Source organism: Solanum tuberosum, unplaced genomic scaffold, assembly GCF_000226075.1.
Source record: "Solanum tuberosum cultivar DM 1-3 516 R44 unplaced genomic scaffold, SolTub_3.0 scf00031, whole genome shotgun sequence".
In the NCBI taxonomy this organism is placed as follows: Eukaryota; Viridiplantae; Streptophyta; class Magnoliopsida; order Solanales; family Solanaceae; genus Solanum; species Solanum tuberosum.
In genome coordinates, this window is record NW_006238957.1 from 513268 (window position 1) to 535668 (window position 22401).

The following is a 22401-nucleotide window of genomic DNA, read 5'->3' on the forward strand; positions in this document are numbered from 1 at the left end:
TTGCTCAGGGGGAGTTTAGTAGTCTTGTATGTTGATTACGTAAGTCACTCTATGGTCTGAAACAATCTTTGCAAGTTTGGTTTGGGAAGTTCCAACACTGTAATTTTATCACTCTGTGTTTTATCGGCATTATGCATCAAATTCAGTATTTCATGAGAAGACCAAGCACATTGAGATTGATTGTCAATTTTGTGAAGTCGAGTGATCAGCTTGCAGATATCTCACCAAAGCCCCTCATCAGTCCTCGTGTTAATTACATTTGTAATAAGCTAGGTACATGAATTGTATGCACTAGCTTGAGGGGGAGTGTTAGAATAGGAATAGATTTATACAATCCTATTAGAATAGAAATATGTTTATACAATCCTATTAGAATAAGAATATGTTTATACAATTTTATTAGAATAGGAATAGTAATAGAAATAGGAACACTAAATAGTATTCTACTTGGTAAAGGATTGTATTCTAGGGTCTATAAATAGGATCTCAATGTAATAATGTACACAACAACAATTTAATAATATTCTTTTCTTATATTTCTCACAACACCCAAAACACATTATGCTAAATTTGTCTTGGAAACAACAAAAAACTTGATTATAGAGATCTGATTGTCGGAAAATTCAAATCTCAAAGAAAAAGTCGTCGGAAACAACTTGGAAATAGCCGGAACCCTAATTCCAGCGATCGGATCTGCTCAAAAACAGTTTGGGCCAGGTCGGAATGGCTGGACGACCCCAATTGTCAAAAAAATTCTCAAAAATATGATCAGAACCGGAAACTACCACCTCCGATCAACGCGTGAGAGCGCGTGAGGTGATGTTTTCTAGTGGTTCTGGCTGGGGTTTGGTCGCGGGAGCTTTCCGAGCCTCGTGGTGGTGTTGGTTTTCGCACAACATCCACAAAGAAAAAAAATAACAAAATCAGACCCAACAGCCACCGAAAATTGACATAGACATACGGTGACTTGTTTGTTCTCACCAATGCTCTGATACCATGTGAGAAATATATGAGAAAAATATTATTGAATTGTGTGTTAATTATTACATAGAGAACCCTATTTATAGACACTATGATACAATTCCTTACCAACTAGGAGACTATAAACAATTCCTATTCTGTGTAAGATGGTGTATACCTATTTTATTCTAACACAGTCCCGCTATATTGTTCTATAATATAGGTTCGGACGTTCAACATCAAACACGCGGTTAGTACGACTTCAGATCAACTCAGCAACATGTTCGGTAAGTCCTCATCCTTAGAGGACAACCTTCAGATTTCTTTCAATTATTAAATCTTCTAGTTTTAAGACAGTTAGAGTTAGTTATGGGCTTGTCCTTGTAACCTATCTTAGAAGGGGTTTGTGATACACATGTCAGCTTTGTGTCTCTTTTAGATGAACTGGCTTTTGAGTATTCAAATTTTATATTTCAGACTACTCAGTTTATTTCAGCTTAGCTTCCGCATTAAGTTATTCTAAATTATTGTTTACATAAATCATAGTGTCATGACATGAGTTAGTTTGGGGTCACTTGTGGCTCTAAGCACCGTGTTATGAGTAAGGGTAGTCTCAGATCATGACAAACTTAGTATCAAAGCCTTAGGTTCAAGTATCTTAGGGTGTATGAAAGTCGCCCTAAGTAGAGTTTTGTTCATGGGTGTAAAACGCGTCACACTTATGAATGAGAGGCTATGAAATGTTTTAGGAAATACTTCACATCGTTCATGTTCTCAATTGTGCGATAGAGTGTAACTCTATTTAACCTCCTTCTGTTCTAATTCGTGCTCTCCGTGTTTAACAGAATCATTCCTCACAAAAGAGCACATCAGCAAGAATGAAAGTCAACAAGCACCACCAACTCCAGCAGACCCCTTGAATGAGCAAGCTTCTCATGTTGAGTCCAAGGCCGCTTTCCAAGTGTTAGCTCAGGCCATGACCACTCAAGTCAATCAGTAGGCTATTGCACAGGCTAACCCGAATGGGAATACAATAACTAGGGTTCGGGATTTTACTAGGATGAATCCTCCTGAGTTTTCAGAATATCACACAGATTAACTACTAGGGAGGAGGACTCACAGGAGTTCATCGATGGTGTTCAGAATATCACACAGATTATGGGGGTTAGCCCAATGGAGAATGCATACTTAGTCGCTTACCAGTTGAAAGGAGTGGCTCAAATTTGGTACTAGCAGTGGAGAGGATGACAGAGGGGTTAATGCAGGTCCAATGAACTGGGAGAAGCTTGTGGCTGCATTTCTAGACAGGTTCTTTCCGCTTGAGCTAAGGGAGGCCAAGGTCTAGTAGTTTATTAATCTGAAGCAAGGGAACATGTCGGTGAAGGAGTATTCCTTGAAGTTTACCCAACTCTCCAAGTATGTTGCATCTATGGTGACCGACTCCAGGTCCCATATGAGCAAGTTTGTTTTAGGTGTTTCAGAGACTGTAGTAAAGGTGTATAGAACTGCTATGTTGATCAAGGAGTTGAACATCTCTAGGTTGATAACTCATGCTCAATAGATTGAGGAAGAGAAGGTCAAGGAGAGTACTAGGGGGAATAAAGAGGGCTACAACAGACAATATGGACTAGTCTCCACAGAAGTTAGGCGGTGGAAATCGCTCTCATTTTCATCATAAGTTTTGAGGTTCAGCCCCATCCTTTGCTAGTGCCCCAATACCTAAGTTCATACAGGAGAACATGGATAGGGCACCAAGCTCTAAGTCCCAGGGTAGTGTCACTAGTAGTTGTACCTTTTCGGTTTATCAGAAGTAAGGTAAGAACCATCTCAAAGGGTCATAGCTAGTAGTGGTAATTGTGTTGGATGTGGCAATTCAGACCACAAGTTAAGGGAATGCCCAGTGGCATCAGGTAGGGGTAAGGATATTTACCAGCAGACTCAGCCTAACACTTCAGCAGCTCCAACAGGTCGCCCAACTCAACCGGGTGCATCTCCTAGTGCGGAATGCGGATAGCGCCAGAACAGGTTCTATGCTTTGCAAACTCGACAGGATGATGAAGATTCCCCTAATGTAATCACAAGTATGTTGCGTGTATTTCAACTTGATGTTTATGCATTACTAGATCCAGGGGCAACACTTTCTTTCGTGACTCCTTATGTTGCATTGAATTTCGATGGTAGTCCCAAAATCCTATCAGAACCCTTCTCAGTCTCTACCCATGTTAGTGAGTCAGTCTTAGTTAAGCGGATATACAGAAATTGCCCAGTCTTAATTTTTCCAAAAAGCAACCATAGTTGATCTAGTAGAGTTAGACATGCTTGATTTCGATATTATTATTGGCATGAACCAGTTATATTCCTGTTATCAGAGGCGGACTCACACGCACCTGATAACTTTTAAATTTTTTTGTATATATATGTATACATAGTCTATAAAAAAAGATAATATATTTAATTGTGCACCCAAATAAACAAAAGACATTTGGGTGCACTGGTCGAAGGCTTAACTTTAGCACTCAACGTCGTGTTGTTTTTGCCACCTCATCTAGCCCCACCCATATTTTCCTATCTCATCTGGCCCCACCCCTTTCTTCATTGAAATTAAAAGCAAATAAAATCCTTAACACAATTCTAAACAAAACATAAGATTGCTAGAAAAAATAACACTGCTAAAAAACCTACAAACTTACAACCTACAAGTATTCTTCATTGAAGTTTGCATAATTGAAGTCCTAATCCTATTGTCACTGCATAAATTGGTAAGTTCTTTTTAAGCATGTATTTTTTTGTGAGTATTGTGATTTCTCTATTATATTTTACTTTTGTTGTGTTGCGAAAGGAGGGCTAGAGGGGTACAATCTCCCTGTCAACAATGTAATATTTACTTATATTCTTGATTAAATCTTTGTTAGGTAGGAATTTGTTGTTGATTCTTGTGATTTGAAATGGATAGATGTTTGAAGAAACATAATTCTTCTCAACCAAGTTCTAGTTTTAGAGACAATTCTCCACGTTTTATAGATGAGTTTGATTGAAAGTCACTTAAACCGGATCCTAGAGAAAGAATATCCATTCATAAATATAGCACTAAAATATGAGATAAAGTGAGAAGACACTACATTCAACAAAGGCCTTGTCAACTGATTATTTCTCGATATCCTCAAACTAGATTCCGAACAAAAATGAATCGATTTTGTTTGACATGGTTTAAGAGTTCATATTCTAGGTGGATTGGAGTATAAGTGTGAAGAAAGATGTTGTATTTTGCTTATGTTGCTATTTATATAAAAATGACTATGTAAAGGGAAATGCGGGTGATTTTTTCAAGAAAACTGGTTTTAAAGACTTGGAATCATAGTTTGGAATGAATTGATTTATATGTTGCTGAAGTAAATAACGTCCACAATAGGTGTTTCAACAAGATGCTAGATTTTTGAGAATCAATCTCAATCCATTCAAGTTGCTAACAACAATTTGAGAAAACAAGAAGTGAGCATCGAATTTCTTTAGAGGCTTCTACTAATATGGCAAGGAACCTCTTAGAATTTTGGTTGTCTTTTCGAGGTCATGGTGAAAGTAAATCTTCAAAAAATAAAGGCCTTTTTTTAGGTCTTTTGGAATGGCTTGGAAAAATGCTTTCGGATGTGAATAGTGTTATTTTAAAATCTGCTCCAAAAATTGCTATGATTTCTCCAAAATATCAAAAAGGATATAATGAGTGCTTGTGCACAAGAAATCATGAAACCTATAATTGATGACTTTGATGGAGAATTTTTTTGGAATATTAGTTGATGAATCCAAGGACATCACACCATGAACAAATGGCCCTTGCTTTGCGGTATGTTAATAAAAAAGTCGAAGTGAATGAGCGAGTTGTTACTATTGTTCGTGTTGGTGATACACCAGCACAATCATTGAAGGAAACAATATGATCTTTGTTTTTTAAACTCTTTGAGTACATTTAAAATACGTGGACAAGGCAATAATGGGGCTACTAACATGCAGGGAGAGATGAATGGTCTTAAAGCTTTGATTTTGCAGGAAATTTCATCAACATATTGCATTAACTGTTTTGCTCACTAACTACAATTGACACTTGTAGTTGTTGCCAAAAAACATTTGCTTGTGGACAACTTCTTTGTTATTATTGCTAATGTGTTGAATGTTGTTGGAGCATCATTTAAGCGTAGAGATCAACTTCAGGACCATCAAGCAGAAATGTTGGAACAACTACAAGAAAGCGGTGAGGTTCAAAGTGGAAAAGGCTTGATTCAAGAATGAGGGCTTCAAAGGCCAGGTGACACTCGTTAGGGATCTCATTTTAGAACACTAGATAACTTTGTTGTTTTATATTCATCTATAGCTCATGTGCTTGATACAATTAAATGAGGAGGTTACAACCCAGTGATAGATTGCAAGCAGGAGCTTTCTGAAGTATGATCAATGAATTTGAATTCGTTTTCTTGCTTCCCTTGATAATACTGGTGATATCAAATGAGTTGAGTGTAGCATTGCAGAGAACGGAGCAAGATATTGTTAATGTCTTGGTATTTCTTGATATTACTAAAAAAAGACTACAATTGTTGAGAGATGATAATTAAGAATCTTTGACGAATGAAGTTTTTTCATTTTGTGATAAACATGAAATTTTGGTATCTAAGAAGGATAAATTTTATATTCCTGGAAAGTCAAAGCATAGGTCTTGTAGTGTTACGTATTCACATCAGTTACGTGTTGAGATCTTTTATGTTATTATTGACTTGCAACTGCAAGAGCTTAATATCGTTTTGATGTTGTGAGTGGTAACTTGCTTCTTGGTACGGACAAGCTTGAATTCGGCTAATGTTTTTGCTAATTTTAATAAGGAAAGATAATGACATTGACCATTTATTATCCAGATGAGTTTGGTGAACCAAAGCTTCAAGATCTCACTCATCAACTTGATACTTTCATAATACACATGCGGCGTGGTGATCCTACATTTTCTGATTTGAAAGAAATTATTGATTTGGCAGAAGCACTGGGTAATGCAAATCTCACAGAGACTTATTCTCTTGTGTACTTACTTGTGAGGTTAATGTTGATTTTACTTGTCGCTACTACAATTGTAGAGTGAGCATTCTCATCCATGAAGCATATTAAGAATGAAATGCGTAATAGTTTTTTTTTTTTTTTTTTGATAACCGAGAAATCCGTCTGTGATCCGCCCTTTGGACCAATCACAGCTTTTTAAAACTCGGTGGATAATGGGTCCGCCCCTCTACCCTTCTCCACTTAAATACCGGGCTTCGCTTTAAATGCGTAATAGTATTAGTGATGAATTTTTAAATGATTGTTTAGTTTGTTACATTGAGGACATATTTGTGAATATAAGTAACGATGTTATCATTGGTCGTTTTCAGAATATGAAAACGTGTTGATGTCAAATATGAATGGATAATCTATTTTTGTTATATCGGCACTAAATTAATGCAACCCAATCGATTTGAAGTTTTTACTTAAGCCATAAGTTTTCACATTTTTTAAGTTTAAGAGAATTGTATGCCAAATTTTGTAGTGAATAAGATGTTAAATATTTGTTTGCAATACATCACATTGGATGTTGATGTAAAACTCTGTTTATTAATATGAAGAGTTGAGTTGTTTAATTCAAAGTTCTAAAATATTCTTGATAAAAAGTAGATTGTTCTTCTTTCTTTTTTTGTTTATTTTTTTCTTTTTTTATTGTAATCTTCAATATTGTTTCAAGTGAAATTAAAATCATAAAATTCACTATGAAAATTTATTGGGGCCTCAAAATATTGGAGGTCTAATGCAGATGCTTTGCTAGCCTTACCCTTGAGCCACTCCTAGAGGTGTCCCCCATCTTCAAATCCTGAGTTCACCTCTGCTTGTTATGCCTCAGTCAATTGTAGAACCACAGTCGTTAAATTTCAGTTTCCCAATGAACCAGCCATAGAGTAAAAAGGTAGTATTTCAACGCCTATAGATCGGTTTGTCTCTTACCTTAAGGCCAGGAAAATTATTTCTAAGGGTTGTATCTACCATCTAGTCTGGGTTAAGGATTCCAGTTCCGAAAGCCCAACCCTTCGATTAAAACCAATGGTAAGTGAATTTCCTGAAGTGTTCCTAGAGGATCTTCCCGGAGTCCCTCCCAAACGAGAAATCGACTTTGGAATAGACCTTCCTCCAAATACAAAACCAATCTCTATTCCAACTTATAAAATGGCTCCAGCTGAGCTTAAGGAGCTAAAGGACCTCCTAGATAAAGGTTTGATCAGACCCAGCATCTCCCTATGGGGTGCTCCAGTTCTCTTCGTGCGTAAGAAAGATGATTCTCTCCAAATGTGTATTGATTACCGTTAGTTGAACAAGGTCATAATAAAAAATAAGTATCCCATTCCTAGGTTTGATGACTTTTTCGACCAGCTTTAGGGTGCCAGCTTCTTCTCAAAGATAGACATCAAATCAGACTATTATCATCTTAGAGTCGGAGATTGTGACATTTTGAAGACAACCACTATGAATTTATTGTTATGTCATTTGGACTAACAAAAGGCTCCAGCAACTTTTACGGACTTGATGGATAGAGTGTTCAAATAGTAATTGAATATGTTCATCATAGTCTTCATAGATGACATCCTTATTTGTTCTCGGAGCAAGGATGAGCATAAAGGTCATTTGACGATTGTCTTGCGACTTCTTAAGGACCACCATTTGTTTGCTAAGTTCGATAAATGTGAATTTTGGTTGAAATCAGTAGCATTCCTTGGTCATGTAGTCTCTGGAGAGGGCATTCAGGTTGACCCTCAAAAGACTAATGCGGTTAAGAACTAGCCTAGACCTCTCTCCTTTAGATATTAGGAGCTTCTTCGATTTAGCTGGTTACTATAGATGGTTCATTGAATGATTATCCTCTATTGCTTCTCCTTTGTCTAGACTGACATTTCAGAAGTCCAAAGTTTATGAGAAGAGTTTTCAAGAGTTGAAGACTCGACTTACTTCAGCCCAGTTTTGACTTTACCAGGAGGTTTAGATGGGTTTGTGGTTTATTATGATGCTTCCAGGATTGGCTTAGGCTGTGTGTTAATGCAACATGGTAAGGTCATAGCTTATGCTTCCAGGCAACTTAAAGTTCATAAGAAGAATTACCTCACTCGTGATCTTGAGTTAGCAGCGGTCGTGTTTGCCTTGAAGATTTGGAGGCACTATCTTTCTGGTGTTCACCTGGTTGTGGTTACAGAACCATAAAAGTCTTTAATATGTGTTCAATCAAAAGGACTTGAATCTTCGCAAGAGGAGATGGCTTGACTTGTTGAAAGACAATGACATGAGCATTTTATACCATTTGAGTAAAGCCAATGTAGTGGTAGATGCTCTTAGCTAGTTGTCTATGAATAGTGTAGTTCATATTGAGGAGGAGAAGAAGGAGTTGGTTCATGATGTTCACATGCTTGCTCGTTGGGAGTTTACCTTGCGGATTCGGCTAATGGTGGAGTTATTATTCAGAATGGGTCAGAATCGTCACTTGTGATAAATGTTAAGACAAAAGAGGATGATGATCCAACCTTCATTGAATTGAAGGAAGCAATTCTTAAAAAGATTGTGGAAGGTTTTCTCTAAAGGGGGAGATCGTGTGCTTCATTACTAGGATCGTTTGTGTGTTCAAGATGTTGACAGATTGAGGCAACAAATTTTAACAAAAGCTCACAGTTTTGATACTCTAAGATGTACCGTGACCTATGGAAAGTCTATTGGTGGAATGGTATGAAGAATAATATTGCGGAATTTGTGGCCAAGTGTCCAAATTGCCAATAAGTTAAGGTTGAATATCAGAAACCAGGAGGTATGACTCAGGATACTAGTTTTCCTACTTGGAAGTTGGAGAATTTGAATATGGATTTATCACAAGTTCGCCTCGCACATGTCGACAACATGATTCTATCTACGTGGTAGTAGACCGAATGACTAAGTCAGAACATTTCTTACCCCTTAAGACTTCTTATTCAGCCGAGGACTATGCTAGACTTTACATCCGAAAGTTAGTGAAATTGCATGGGTTCCCTTATCCATCATCTCAGATAGGGGTACTCAGTTCACCTCTTAGTTTTGGAAGTAATTTCAAAAGGTCTTGGTACTCAAGTTAAGCTTAGTAAAGGATTTCACCCGCAGACAGATGGTCAAGCAGAGCAGACTATTCAGACTTTGGAGGATATGTTGAGAGCTTGCGTGATCAACTTTAAAGGTAATTGGAATGATCACTTGCCTCTTATTGAGTTTGCTTATAATAACAATTCCCACTCCAGTATTCATATGGTTCTATTTGAGGCGCTTTATAGTAGGTGTAGATCTCCTATAGGGTGGTTTGAGGTTGGTGAAATGGCCCTGATAGGGCCTGAATTAGTTCATGAGGCTATGGAGAAAGTTCAACTTATTAGAGATAGGTTGAGAATGGCTCAGTGTAGACAAAAATCATATGTAGATGTGAGGAGAAGAGCGCTTGAATTTTCTAATGATTGGGTATATCTGAAAATTTCACCCATGAAAGGGATGATGATGTTTGGTAAGAAAGGAAAGCTGAGTGCCCATTATGTTGGTCCTGGATTCTGAGGCATTTCAGTAATGTGGCCTAATGAGCTGGATTAACCTGCAGAATTGGCATCAGTGCATCCACTGTTCCTTGTGTCCTTACTGATGAAATGCATTGGTGATCCCACTTCAGTTGTGCCTTTAGAGAGTGTTGGTGTGAAGGATAAGTCTCTCTTACGAAGAGAGCCCAGTCGAGATTCTTGATCGTCACGTTCGTTAGTTGAGAAATAAGGAAGTCGCTTCAGTAAAAGTCCTTTGAAGGAATCAATTGGTTGAAGGAGCGACTTGGGAAGCGGAAGATGGCCAAGTATCTCCACCTCTTTCCTTCCGGTTCAATTCCAGCGTAAGGTAATAGTTCCTCCATAGTACTCTATTCAGATTCATGTCTTCCAATTAATTCACATGTCTAAGTATGCATGCATGTTCATGAAATCAGTCCACCTTTCGTGTTTTAGTTTGGAATCCGTCATTCCATTAGTTTTCAATGTTTAGTTTTAAGTTTCGGGTTTGCAGATCTTTCCCTACTCTTTTCAACTTATTAAGACTCCATTCAAAGACGAATGTTCCTAAGTATGAGATATTGTAACACTCTAGAAGTTCTAAAGTCCAAATCAGATGTTGTAAGCCAGGAAATTTAAGACTGCAGAAATTTTGGGATTTACGAACACCATCTATGGGCCAAAAATGGAACCTCAAACCGTATATGGGATCCGTAAATCAACTTCGGAGATTGGAAATTTAACCTATGTTTTACGAGCAAGGACCACATGTTGTAGATGCTTTTACAGGTGGGCTCGTGGATCAAAGTCCTGAAACTTGATTTTTGACTGACTTTTACAGCCCACATCTACAGCTCATAAATGGAATTACGAACCATAAATGGGTCTCATAGATCAAACTTCAGAAACCCAGTATTTAGGCCTGATTTCTACGAGAGGAATCTACGGCCCATAGTTCAATCCACGGACCTTAGATGGCCCTCGCAGAAGTTGCCGATAGTTTTTACTTTAGGGTTGTTTTAAACTTTCCCCACTATTCCAAGAGGGATTAAGCGGAACTTAGTCGACCTAAACCCCCCCTCCTCCCATTCACGCCCAACACCCAAAGATTAGAATCAATACGTCTCAACTCCTCTCAAGCAAGAACTAGGGTTCTTGATCTTCAAGCTTCAGTTCAAGGAATCAAACTAGGGTCTCCATTCCAAGTGTGGAATTTCATCAATGGATATGTTTTCACCAATAGAGTCCCAAAGAAACCCGAGTTTTTCAGATAATGAATTCTATAGAAGTTAGGGTTCTTATGAAAGCATAATTTTCACTTTATTTTCGGTTCTTCTTCTTGGATAGTTTGATTATGCATATATAGATGTTCAGGATCATTAACAAACACTTCGTTGAGATCACGCATTTCGTTAGCTTTTGGTGAGGCCTCTTTGCTTTCGGAGGACTAATTTTATTGCTTTAGTAGTATTTTAAAGTAGTCATGGGTCTTGTCCCGACACCTATCTTTAAACAGTAGAGGCTTCATAGACAAATAGAGTTAGAGAGCCATTTCAGTTTTCTTCTTATATGTTTTGACAAATTTTATCATTATTTTCATACAGCTTTTGAGATTTAGTTTATTGTTTTAAAAGCTCATCACTTAAAGCTTCATGATTTATGTGTTTAGTCTTCCACTTAGTAGTCAGACCAAGGGTTCGCTTGGGGACTAGAAATGATTTTCGAGTGTCGGCCACGTCCAGGGTGTAGGCTCGGGGAGTGACAGTTACTTAGCACCGAGCAAATTTAGGGATGAAGGCTCATCCGTTAGTTAGGACTAAAACCTTTTTTGTAGCAATCTCTACGTCCCAAAACTACGTGCCACCGAAGAATTATAAGGGCCACCCGTCAGACCATGACTTGACTCCTTAGTCCTTTATGGACATCAACTTAGTGGTACCACATTAGCACAAATCACCTTTTATACCCTGCAAGGTATATTGGGCCCTCTTTGATGGGATTATAACATTAAACTCCGTTAGTTATTAGTATCTCCCACAGTCCAGTCTCAAATGTTGCATGACCTTGTAAGTCAGTTATCCCCGTTTTTAGCATCTATCAGTTACATGTTTTACTACTCGGTCATTTCACCTACTCAATACATTCAAAGTACTGACTGCATACTCTTCGCGCTATGTTGTTTTATAATATAGGTTCAAACGTTTAGCATTCGGCATGCGGTTAGTACAACTTCCGATCAGCTCAGCAACACATTTGGTGAGTCCTCATCTTTCGAGGACAACCTTTATATTTCTTTCAATTATTAAATCTTTTAGTTTTTCAGACAATTAGAGTTAGTTGGGGCTTGTCCTAGAAACTCATCTTACTAAAGGCTTCCAAATAGACAGTCAGATAGACAAGTATTTAAATTTTATATTCCAGACCACTCAGCTATTTCAGTTTAGCTTTTACATTCAGTAAAGTTATTATTTACATAAATCATAGTGTCGTGCTAGGCCATGGGTTAGTTTGGGTCACTTGTGGCTCTAAGCACCGTGTTACGACTAGGAGGTAGTCTCGAGTCGTGACAGATGAAAATTTGACCAACCAGAAGGAGAGACGGAGGATTTCCCAACATGTATATAGTGCACTGTTTGGAAAGAGAGAAACCAAAGGGGTTTTGAAAACAAGCACCGCAACATCTAGAAGCTGAAGATGAAATGCATAGTCGCTCATTATTTTGGTGTAAACAGGAATGTTTAATAGAAGCAAAAGATATTTTTGATGTTTAAGACATCAGTAAGAAGAAACGTTGATAGGAAGGGTTTCTTTTATTTGTAATTGTTTATTATTTTTGGGGGACTAAACAGTTTTTATAGTATATGTCTATCAAAAAAGAAAAATGACCAGCTCTACAACTGTTATTCAACTTTAGTCCTCTGCATTTAACTTATCAAGAAAAACAATTAAATCCCATGCATTTTCCCGTAATCTCATCAGATAGGTCATTATAAAATAAAATGCTTAAGAGTTAAGACAGTAACTTCATTAGAATAACAACCAGCTTCTTTTACGGGTGAATAAAGGCACCAACAACTGACATTCAAGGACTGTGTGATGACCTGTTGTAGAGATTTTCATATCTAATATCAATAGAAGTGATCACCTGTTAACTGTCCACAATTACCCAAAATTTCAAGCAACAGTATCCCAAAACATCATTTTAGATGAAATTAGCTTGAATGAAGTTTGCCAACCTTGATAATATGTTGTTGAGTAATGGCTTCATCCAACCAGATAGAGAGTAATTCTCTGAGAAGGCTACCATCATTTTTATCTTTAGTTAACATTACCTAAGGGAAACAGCCTGTGTCACTACTTGTCCTTTCTTCTCAATAAATTTTTCAGAAAATTGGCGTTCTGTTGAGGCAAGTTGTGAATTACGAAAGTAAAACAGAAATGATGAGTAAAACCTAGAAAAGGAGGAAGCATCCAGATAACAAATTCTCATATTCCTTATTTATATTTTGTTGCAAAGAAGTTTGAGCAGTAGATTTGGAGCCATGAGTCAAAGCCAGCCAGAGAGACAAGACAAGAAACAATGAGTAAACCAAGAGTCCATGAGTAAAAATTAGAATCCGGAGAAAACAATTTCTCATGATCTTGCTATGGAAACAATATTAGAACCAACTCTACAAACATAAGCACAAGATACAGTTGCATAGGGGACATCCTTTATCCAATAGAATATAGACTTGCAACAACTGGAAATACAAGAGCATTCATGGGGAACAAATTAATGCAGCTGAACAAGGAAATTAACTAGACGCTAGAGAACACTAATTACCACCAAACCTTGAAAATTAATCAGTGACATGGTTTGACAATGAAACTAACATATGTAAATGTTATTATTATAAATCAGGGTTTCCTCAACTAAAGAGTTATTTCTCAACAACTTTGCAAAAAAGAAAGTGAAACAATTTTCAGTTTGATATGTTTAATTTGCCCATATATAGAAACAACAACTACATGCTCAGTGTAGTCTCACAAGTAAGGTTTGTCGAAAGTAAGATGTACACAAACCTTAACCCTACCTTTGTGGGGTAGACAGATTGTAAAGAGAAGTTATTGAAGCAGGGAAAATGTGATAGCAAAATAGCAAGATACAAAATAAATACAAATAGTATCACACATTGATAAAGAAACTAAGCAGTTACTAACTACTACTACTAACAGACGGGGAAGGGATGATGCTAGCCCCTGTCTCTCCCTCATAAAGTGCGGCAACACTTGGTTAGCTACTAACTGTCTACTCTCATTATCGACCTCCACACCTTCCTATTTAGGTTCATGTCCTAAGTAAGCTTAAGTTGAGTCAGGTCCTATCTAATCACCCACCCCAATTCTTTTTCGGCCTACCTTTACCTCTCCTAACTCCTACTATAGCCAACCTCTCAGACCTCCTTACTAGCTCATCCGCACATCTCCTCTTCACAAGTCAGAATCATCTCAGTTTCGCTTCTCACATCTTGTTTGCCATGGGGGCCACTCACACCTTATCCCTTATTACTTTTTTCTAATAATATCTCTTCTAGTATGCCCACACATCTATCTGAGTATCCTCATCTCCGCTACATTCATCTTTTGAACGTGGACATTCTTGATTGGCCAACACTTTGTCCCATACAACAATATCGTCTAACCACCACTCTATAGAATTTACACTTAATTTTTGGCTGTACATACAGTACCCTCAATGCAAGCCTCCATTTTCACCCACGACACTCCTATACAATGTGCGATATCATCATCAATCACCCTGTCTCCTTGGTTTATGGACCCGAGATACTTGAAGCTCCATTTCTTGGGTATGATTTATGTATTGATCTTCACTCCCACCTATGTCTCATTTGTTACGTCATTAAACTTGCACTCCAAGTACTTTGTTCTAGTCATCCTTTACCTAAAACTTTTAGACTCTAGGATTTGATTTGACCATATATGTGAGCTAGATTTCCAAAATGATTTTGCAAGCGGTAGAAGTTGTTCAACTTGACCAAGATAATAATGGAGAAGAAGTTGTGAGGAAGGATTGAATGAATGTTTTTTTCCAATGTTCTAAAGGAACCATTTAATCCACAAAAAGAGGGATCAAATCCCACCTATCCCCTCTCATTTTCCTTCTTCTTTAGGGCACCTCTATAGAGGACTCCGTTAAAGATTGTTGTTATTTTCCTTCCAACCTCCTTGCCTCCAAACCCCTCAAGTCCAATTTTTCCTTGCCCTTTACAGATCTTAATTTCTGCTTCTTTGTGCATTTTAGGTGCCAATGTTTAGTCTACAATATAGAACCATATACACAATCTTGCCAGACTATTACAAGTGTTGGTATGCGACGCAACAAGAAAATCCCTTACAAAATTATTTATTACATGAAGGGCTCACTCACATTTTACACAACAAATCAATATTGACCCTCAGTGAAGAGAGAACCATACAACTTGATAAAACAAAATCTTAAGACAATTTAGAAAAACAGAATGTAACTTGAAAATCACCTGTCTCAGAGATGGTCCTCCACACAAGGCCAAACCATTGTCCCGGCAAGAATGAAGAGTTTCAAACTGTTTGATATCAAGCTTCTTGTTAATGAACCCAACTTGAAAGTAAATACTCCCAGACGATGGCAAATCCACTCGGATCTCATTCACATTTAACCACAACAAGAATCTCTTAACTTCAATTCCTTCTAAATCAGTAATCGACCCAAGACTCAGCTTCCCAGTAACCTTATCAGCGTAATAAACCAAATATTCAAACTCCACATAACAAGGCTTCTCCAGTAAAACTTCAAATGTTCCATCATCGGAAAGAGAGTAAGATTTTACAGAGCTTGGTAAAAGCCCTGGAGGAAGGTTGAATTTAGTGAGGATTTCGTATACTGTTGTATTGGGGTTAGTGGGTAGATTGAGAGATAGGGAAGACGGAGATGAGAGGAGGAGAAGAAGAATAGTCAATTGGATTCTTGGATTGAAAACCCCCATTGTTCTTGATGCCTCCAGAGAAAGAGGAGGAGTTGGAGGGGATATATACTGCAAGTGATTGGTTGTACGTAACTGTTAAATAGTTGTACTATGATTACACCGTTGGCTGCTTCCTAGAAATTGAACGTTATCAAAATGTGGTTACTTTCAAAATTTCATATCGAACTTGTTAACTAATATGAGATAACTATTTTTACCTGGAAAATTAAATTAATTCATTTAAAAATTTATTAACTTTAGCCGTAAAGTAGCTCATGTGATGAAAGACTTTGATATTTATTTGATGTAAGTTCTGAAAATATATCTTAGAGCATTTTATTCATATTTGAACTCCATTGAAATAGAAATGTAAAATACCGTCGTGATGAAGGAGATCTTCCTAAACTAAATTTGTTTCGATAATTAGTTGAGAACCTAAATTATTTTATTATTACTCGACATGGTATATCTTTTGCAATTCAACAAATCAGACAACTCATGGAGATTCATCGTCATCTACATTTGGTAGTGGTTCATCGCATCATTTGATATCTACCAAAACTACATACTTATGCATTATTCTTTCTTAATAATTCTTCTATTCGATTTAATATGTTTAGTGATTCTAATTGGACTAGTTGTTTCGATACTTGCTACTTTGTCACGACTTGATGCATATATTTGGGAGATTTCTTGATTTTTAGAAGATCAAACAAGCAATATAGTATTTCAAATTTTTCAACCAAATCTGAATATCAAACAATGTCTATAACTTTGAGATTTTTAAACTTTGTGGTATACTGATAGAAATTAGATTTTCTTAATCTAGCCCTACTCCTCTTTACGCTAACAATATATTTGTCATTCGGATTGATACAATCTAGTTTATAATGAAAGAATCAAACATATTGAGGTGAACTATCATTCTATTAGAAAATTTGTAGATGAAAGAGTTGTTACCCTTCAACATGTGTTCAATGATCTTCAGATAGTTGATGTTTTTACAAAATCAATGACGCACCAACTTATCTATTTCTAGTAGGCAAATTAATACATTTTGATCCACCAACATCAATTCGAAGGAGGATATTAGCATGATGGATAGATCGTAGAATATCATGTATATATTACATTAAGATATTCTAGATACTTCATTGTGTGTAGAATATTGTGCAGCATTATATGTAAAATATATTCTAGATACTACATTTAGTGTAGGATATTGTGTAACATTAGTTATAATATATTTTAGATACTACATTTAGGGCAATTGTATTTTTAACCATGTTAATATGTGTATTAAAAGCCTTTGCATTTCTAATACTATGAATTTTCATGTATTAGTAATACACATCTCAATATACAATAGACATGAAAAAGTATACAAACAATATACTAATATACGAAGTTAATACATGCATTATTTTTACTAATACACTCTACCAAATAATTCATTTTTATTGTGTATTGAAGTGTATATTACTAATACCATAAATTTTCATGTATTAGTAATACAAAAAATTTCAATACGTGTATTAAATTAATTAATGACATAACTACCCCTCAAGTCTCTCAAGACATTTCCCATTTCCAAAACTAAAGAGGGTGCATGATATTATTTATTTATAAACAAACACTTTTTTTGTATAAAGGTTATGTAAGACACAGGAAAAAAACAACTTTCATATTTAGCAAACATAAAAATCATATTTGTATGCTATAACTATAGTTTGCATAACTGCGCTATGTTTGCTATGGAGCATCAGATTGTATAAATCGATGGGGGCATCAGATTTGTATAAAATCGTTGGTAGCCTCTCATTTGTATAGCCTCTCGTTTGTATATATCGTTGGCAGCCTCTCAATTCAATTTTATGTGTTTGTATATCTGCATAAAATTTGAATTTGTATACAATTGAATTGAAATAAAACGTTTGTATATCAAATCTCTCTCCCTCTCTCGCTTTATACAAACACAAATTATACATTATATTTTGTATATTCTGTGTTTGTATAAAGCGAGAAAGAGAGAAAGACAAAACAGAACTGGACAGAGGAAGATTTGTATTGTATAATTATAAGTGTATAGGACGAAGATATATGTATTTGCATGTGTATATACAATTTTCTCTCGCTTTATACAAACAGAAATGCAATTTATACATTTGTGTTTGTATAAAGTGAGAGAGGCGAGGGAGAGACTGACGAGCGAGAGAGGGAGAGTAGCAAGCGAGAATTTCAGGGAGAGCGGCGAATGACAACAGTTTGCTACGAGTTACAATCAAATCAAACTGTGATTATAACATTTAATTTGAATTAATAGTTTGCTATTATATACAATTTTCCCATAATAATTAGGGGTGTAAATGCTACGGTTTGATAAGTTATTTTTAAAAAATTATACCATCTCAATTTTTCGGGTATTTTATAATATATAACCAAATTTAGACTTTTTAAAATCATCTCAATCATATTGGTCTCTTTTCGGTATTGGTATGGTTCGGTTAATTTCATTTTTTTTTTTACTTTTAAAATATCACCTCAAATATACTATTATTAATATATTTCTTTCACAAATATGTTCTTGAAGAAACACGTTAATTCTTCACCAAAAAGACAAGGATATAAAATCGTGTTGCCGTATTGTTTGATCTTAAATATTTAATAGGAGTGTTTGGATAGGTTTTGTTGTATTGTTTGATAGAGTATCTATTACAGTATCTTTTAATTTTAAACTTAATTAAGTAAAAGGGAACTTTCGCATATAGTCACTCAAAAATAGCTTAATTATGCTGCATAACCATAGTTTGCTAATTACAATTCGTAGCTACATGTTATAGGGAGGAGAGTGGTGAGCGAGATTGGGAGAGACAAAAGAGAGGCGAGCGAGAGAGGGCAAAGAGTGGAGAGAGGTGAATTGTATATGTATATCGGTTAGATACTTGTATATATGTAAACTGGTAATACATATGTATTTGTATATCTGGTGAGCAAGATTGAAAGAGGGAGGAGAGAGGCGAGCGATAATTTGCGTCTCGTTTGTATAATTTGCGGATTTTTGCATAATTGAGTAATATAAAGTCTGGAATTATACAAATATGATAAAACTCAAAATAACGAATTGATACAAACATAAACATATGACCTTTAAATAATTATACAAATTATATTATACAAATTACATTATATAAATTATATTATACAAAATCCGAAACTACACGTTTATACAAATTTTAAAAAGTTATACACAAAAAGATTGAATGTATATGGTGATAAAATTGAAAAATCAAAGGAAATCACGTCATATACAAGTACAAACCATCGTATACAAGTACAAATCAAATGAAGAATTGTTAGTTGCGAATTATACAAACGTGGTGAATTATACAAACATGGCTAATTAAACAAATTCGAAGTCAGGCCACGTAATTAATGGTTAATGTTAGTCGCGAGTGGTAATTATAGAAAACTATAGCTATGATGATTAATTAAGTAGTATAAGTTTGCTTAACTGCGTAATTTTCCCTTAAAAGGCTACTTAAAGAGCAAAGACCCAAAGTCGTCTAGTCACCAGAGGCCTTGGGCCTAAGTTATATTTATATTTGAAAAATGTTATAAAATATATTTATATATTAAATTTAACATATTGTTAATATGTAGAATATATTTACATACATGTAAGATTATTTGGTTCGGTTAAATTTTTTTCAATTTTTTCATAAATTATAAAGACCATCCCAATTGTTAAGGACAGTTATCCACTTAAATAAAAGTCCACAATTTTATTGAAAAAATAGCATAATTTGATTCAGTTCGATCAATTTTTCATATTCTTTTGACACCCCTACTAATAATTTCAGGTTAGTACTACTTTTCACCGTGCCTTAATTTTGTAATTGTTGTCTTATTTTACTTTGTGCAATGAGATATTTGTAAATAATTAAAAAAAAAACAATTCTCACTATAAATTTTTCAAAACTAGGATGGAAAATGGAGCAGAGCAGGATGGTTACGGATCAAACCCACATAAACCAGCAAAGAATTCAACCCACCCTACCTCACGTAACAACTAGAGTCTGATCAAGTAATCATTCGGAACGACTCATTGATGACACAACTTTAACACAAATTGAACTGAAGCCAAGAGATATAAAGAAAATATTTCTAACAGAAATTAAATATAGAAACTTCAATTGCATGATGCAAATCTCAATTTAGATTTATTGACATGTATAATATCCATAGAAAGTGATCAAACACAAAAAATTATGACCTGGGTTTTCCAAATATTCATATCAACAGCTAATATTAGCCTAATAATTTAAAATATATATAAAAAAAAAAGGTAGAAAAATTAGAGCTTTTACAGAAAAAAAATAACACAACAGCACTAATTAATTGCTTATTAACGGAGAAGCATTACATTAAAATAACGAGGAAATATGACAGGGAAATAGCATAATAAATAAAAGAAGACAACCCGCCCTACACCCGCATAACATCAAAACTGCACCGCCTCATTGCCATGCCTAATCAAAACCAGCTGACATTAATATGTGCAAAGTTCTGAATATTCCAAGTAAGAGACCACCAAGAAGACATTTCCTCAAGGCCAGTCCATGAAAAACAACCCTTCTTCAGATCCAAGCCATGCACCTTGGATCTGTTTTCCCATTCCTAGGAGACCTGTCAGAAATTGGACATTCTGTATTACAGGACAGAAAACATGTATTACTGGAGGGATATGGACCAAGCAAAGGCGGGTAATACCTTCAGTTTTTGGCCAGCGTACAACTGAGGGGATCGAATCCATGAATTTATCATCGAATAGCAGTTCGCCAGATTTGATACTCCATAGCCGCAAATGATAGTCCTCTCCACCTAACAAGAGTGTCTTTTAGCAGGTGGTTCACATTTTTCTATTGTACTGAGAAACAAAATACAAGCGTCAATAAAGCCATAGTTACCTGACATGACCATTATCTCTGATGGGTCAACTCCAAGCTGTATCCGACTATGAGAATTTTTATTTCCCTCGTATGATTGAATTGCACCCCTCATTAGACGAAGATCATAAAGCTTTATCTGGAAATATGCCAATGTTACAAATAATCCAGATGTACAAGACAAGACTAATTAAGTGATCCATTTCTCATCAGCCAAATCCCTCAATTATATGCACTTTAATAGAGAGTGCATAACACACTCACCTACCATAATAAACCATTCAGCTTTTGATAACAAATTCAGGGGTCGTTTTGGCTTGTGGGATAAAGGATAACAAAAATGCGAGAAATTTATCCCGCATTTGGTTGAACTTTTTATTCTAGAATTAGCAATCTCGGGATTATTTATACCACAATTATGGTATTATTTTTATACCACATTCAATATGTAATAACAATCCCAGGATTACTGACCACGGGATAGAATACCAAAATGATAAAGATGCCTTTCTTCAAAGCATTTCTCCCAAATTCCTTTAAAAAATCAAGGTTAAAATTCAAAATAAAAGTTTATCCTAATTTATCTAAGAGTGAAACAAACTCATGTTTTATATTATATCCCGTATATCCCATTTTTAGTCCAATGAACAAAACATTTACCAATAAAAGTATATCCTCTAAAATAATTTGGTCATTATTTAATCCATGTATTATAATCCTGGTATAACTTGTACAGCAACCAAAGGACCCCTTGCACAAGCAGGAATTAATTGTTCTTATCGGGGACTCCCTGCCCATCTCTTAGAGAAAAAAAGAAGCTCAAACTATGAAGAGAAAATGCAGATATTCGCAAACAAGAAGTCATCTCAAACTATGAAAATGTAAAGATAACCCAAGAAACCAAGTTTTAAGGCCTAAAATTCTAGAAACATAGATCAGCTTAGAAACTACAGTTACAATAAAATCAGTCCTCTTATTCCAAATTGAGAAACTAAAACCATTAGCATACTGTTGGACCTTAAATTCAACGGAAACTTTTTAGAAGGAAATGCAACAAAGAGAGACCTTGTAAAGAAAAACATAAAGAGTTGAATAATCATGCAAAGAAAATACTAGGTAATACCAGCACACCACGATCAATGGGCAGTAGTCTCTCACTGTCTCTGCTTCTTAAAGTTATGGATAGCTAACAGAAACTAAAGAATCATATATCATATATCATATATCATATCATATATCATATATCATATATAAAAGAGAACCTTAGGCCCGCCTACGTGGCGCCACCAGAAACCAGAATTCCCTATTAATTTATTTATTTCCAAAACTAGCCTTCCCCTTTCATGAAAAGTTATGACTTTTATGAAAAATTGCGACTTTAATGAAGAGTTGCGACTTTTATGAAAAGTTGTGACTTTTATGAAAGGTTGTGACCTTTCCGAAGGGTTGCAACTTTTCCAAATAGATGTAACCTTTAAGATAAGGTACAATAAACATTTGTTTACACTATCCTTTGTTGTCTATAAATAGAGGGATTTCCTCTCATTTTAAAATAACGAAAATTCTGAACCTCTTCTTCTTCTTCTTCTTCACAATTAAACATTTGTGTACTTTGCTCCTGGCTCCTGTTGAGTGGCTCACTGACACCATTGCTTATGTTACAAATCCTGGTATGTATTTTTACAATCATTAATTTATGCTTATGTTATTAAGGATAAATGAGAAGATGTAATAATTTTCATTTTCCTTTTACATTATTAATGTTTGTTACTACGTAATCTTGTATGTAAGATAATAAGTATTATTTTATAAATTTCGTGATATTTGCGCGGGTAATTTTACTAGTATATATATATATAAAAGAGAACCTTAGGCCCGCCTACGTGGCGCCACCACAAATCA

General features: G+C 35.5%; 2 protein-coding genes across 4 annotated transcripts in view; both read right to left on the reverse strand.

The window, feature by feature from the left end:
• The window catches only part of LOC102599229 (uncharacterized), a 24212-nt gene extending 8522 nt beyond the window's left edge, over window positions 1-15690 (reverse strand). The window contains exon 1 of one of the 3 annotated variants that reach the window (XM_015306372.1): window positions 15089-15689. In XM_015306372.1, coding sequence (XP_015161858.1) covers window positions 15089-15574 — 486 coding nt within the window. In that variant the 5' untranslated portion in view covers window positions 15575-15689. Of the gene's footprint in view, window positions 1-15088 lie in introns of all 3 variants that reach the window. The other 2 variants (XM_015306371.1, XM_015306373.1) reach the window with 2 other exon arrangements.
• A 4238-nt stretch (window positions 15691-19928) lies between these two features.
• The window catches only part of LOC102599554 (DDB1- and CUL4-associated factor 4), a 24120-nt gene continuing 21647 nt past the window's right edge, over window positions 19929-22401 (reverse strand). Inside the window, exons 11-13 of the mRNA XM_006341832.2 lie at window positions 20521-20638; window positions 20324-20434; window positions 19929-20239 (exon numbers count right to left, since the gene is read on the reverse strand). Of these exons, the coding sequence (XP_006341894.1) occupies window positions 20160-20239; window positions 20324-20434; window positions 20521-20638 (309 nt within the window). The 3' untranslated portion in view covers window positions 19929-20159. The remainder of the gene's footprint in view (window positions 20240-20323; window positions 20435-20520; window positions 20639-22401) is intronic.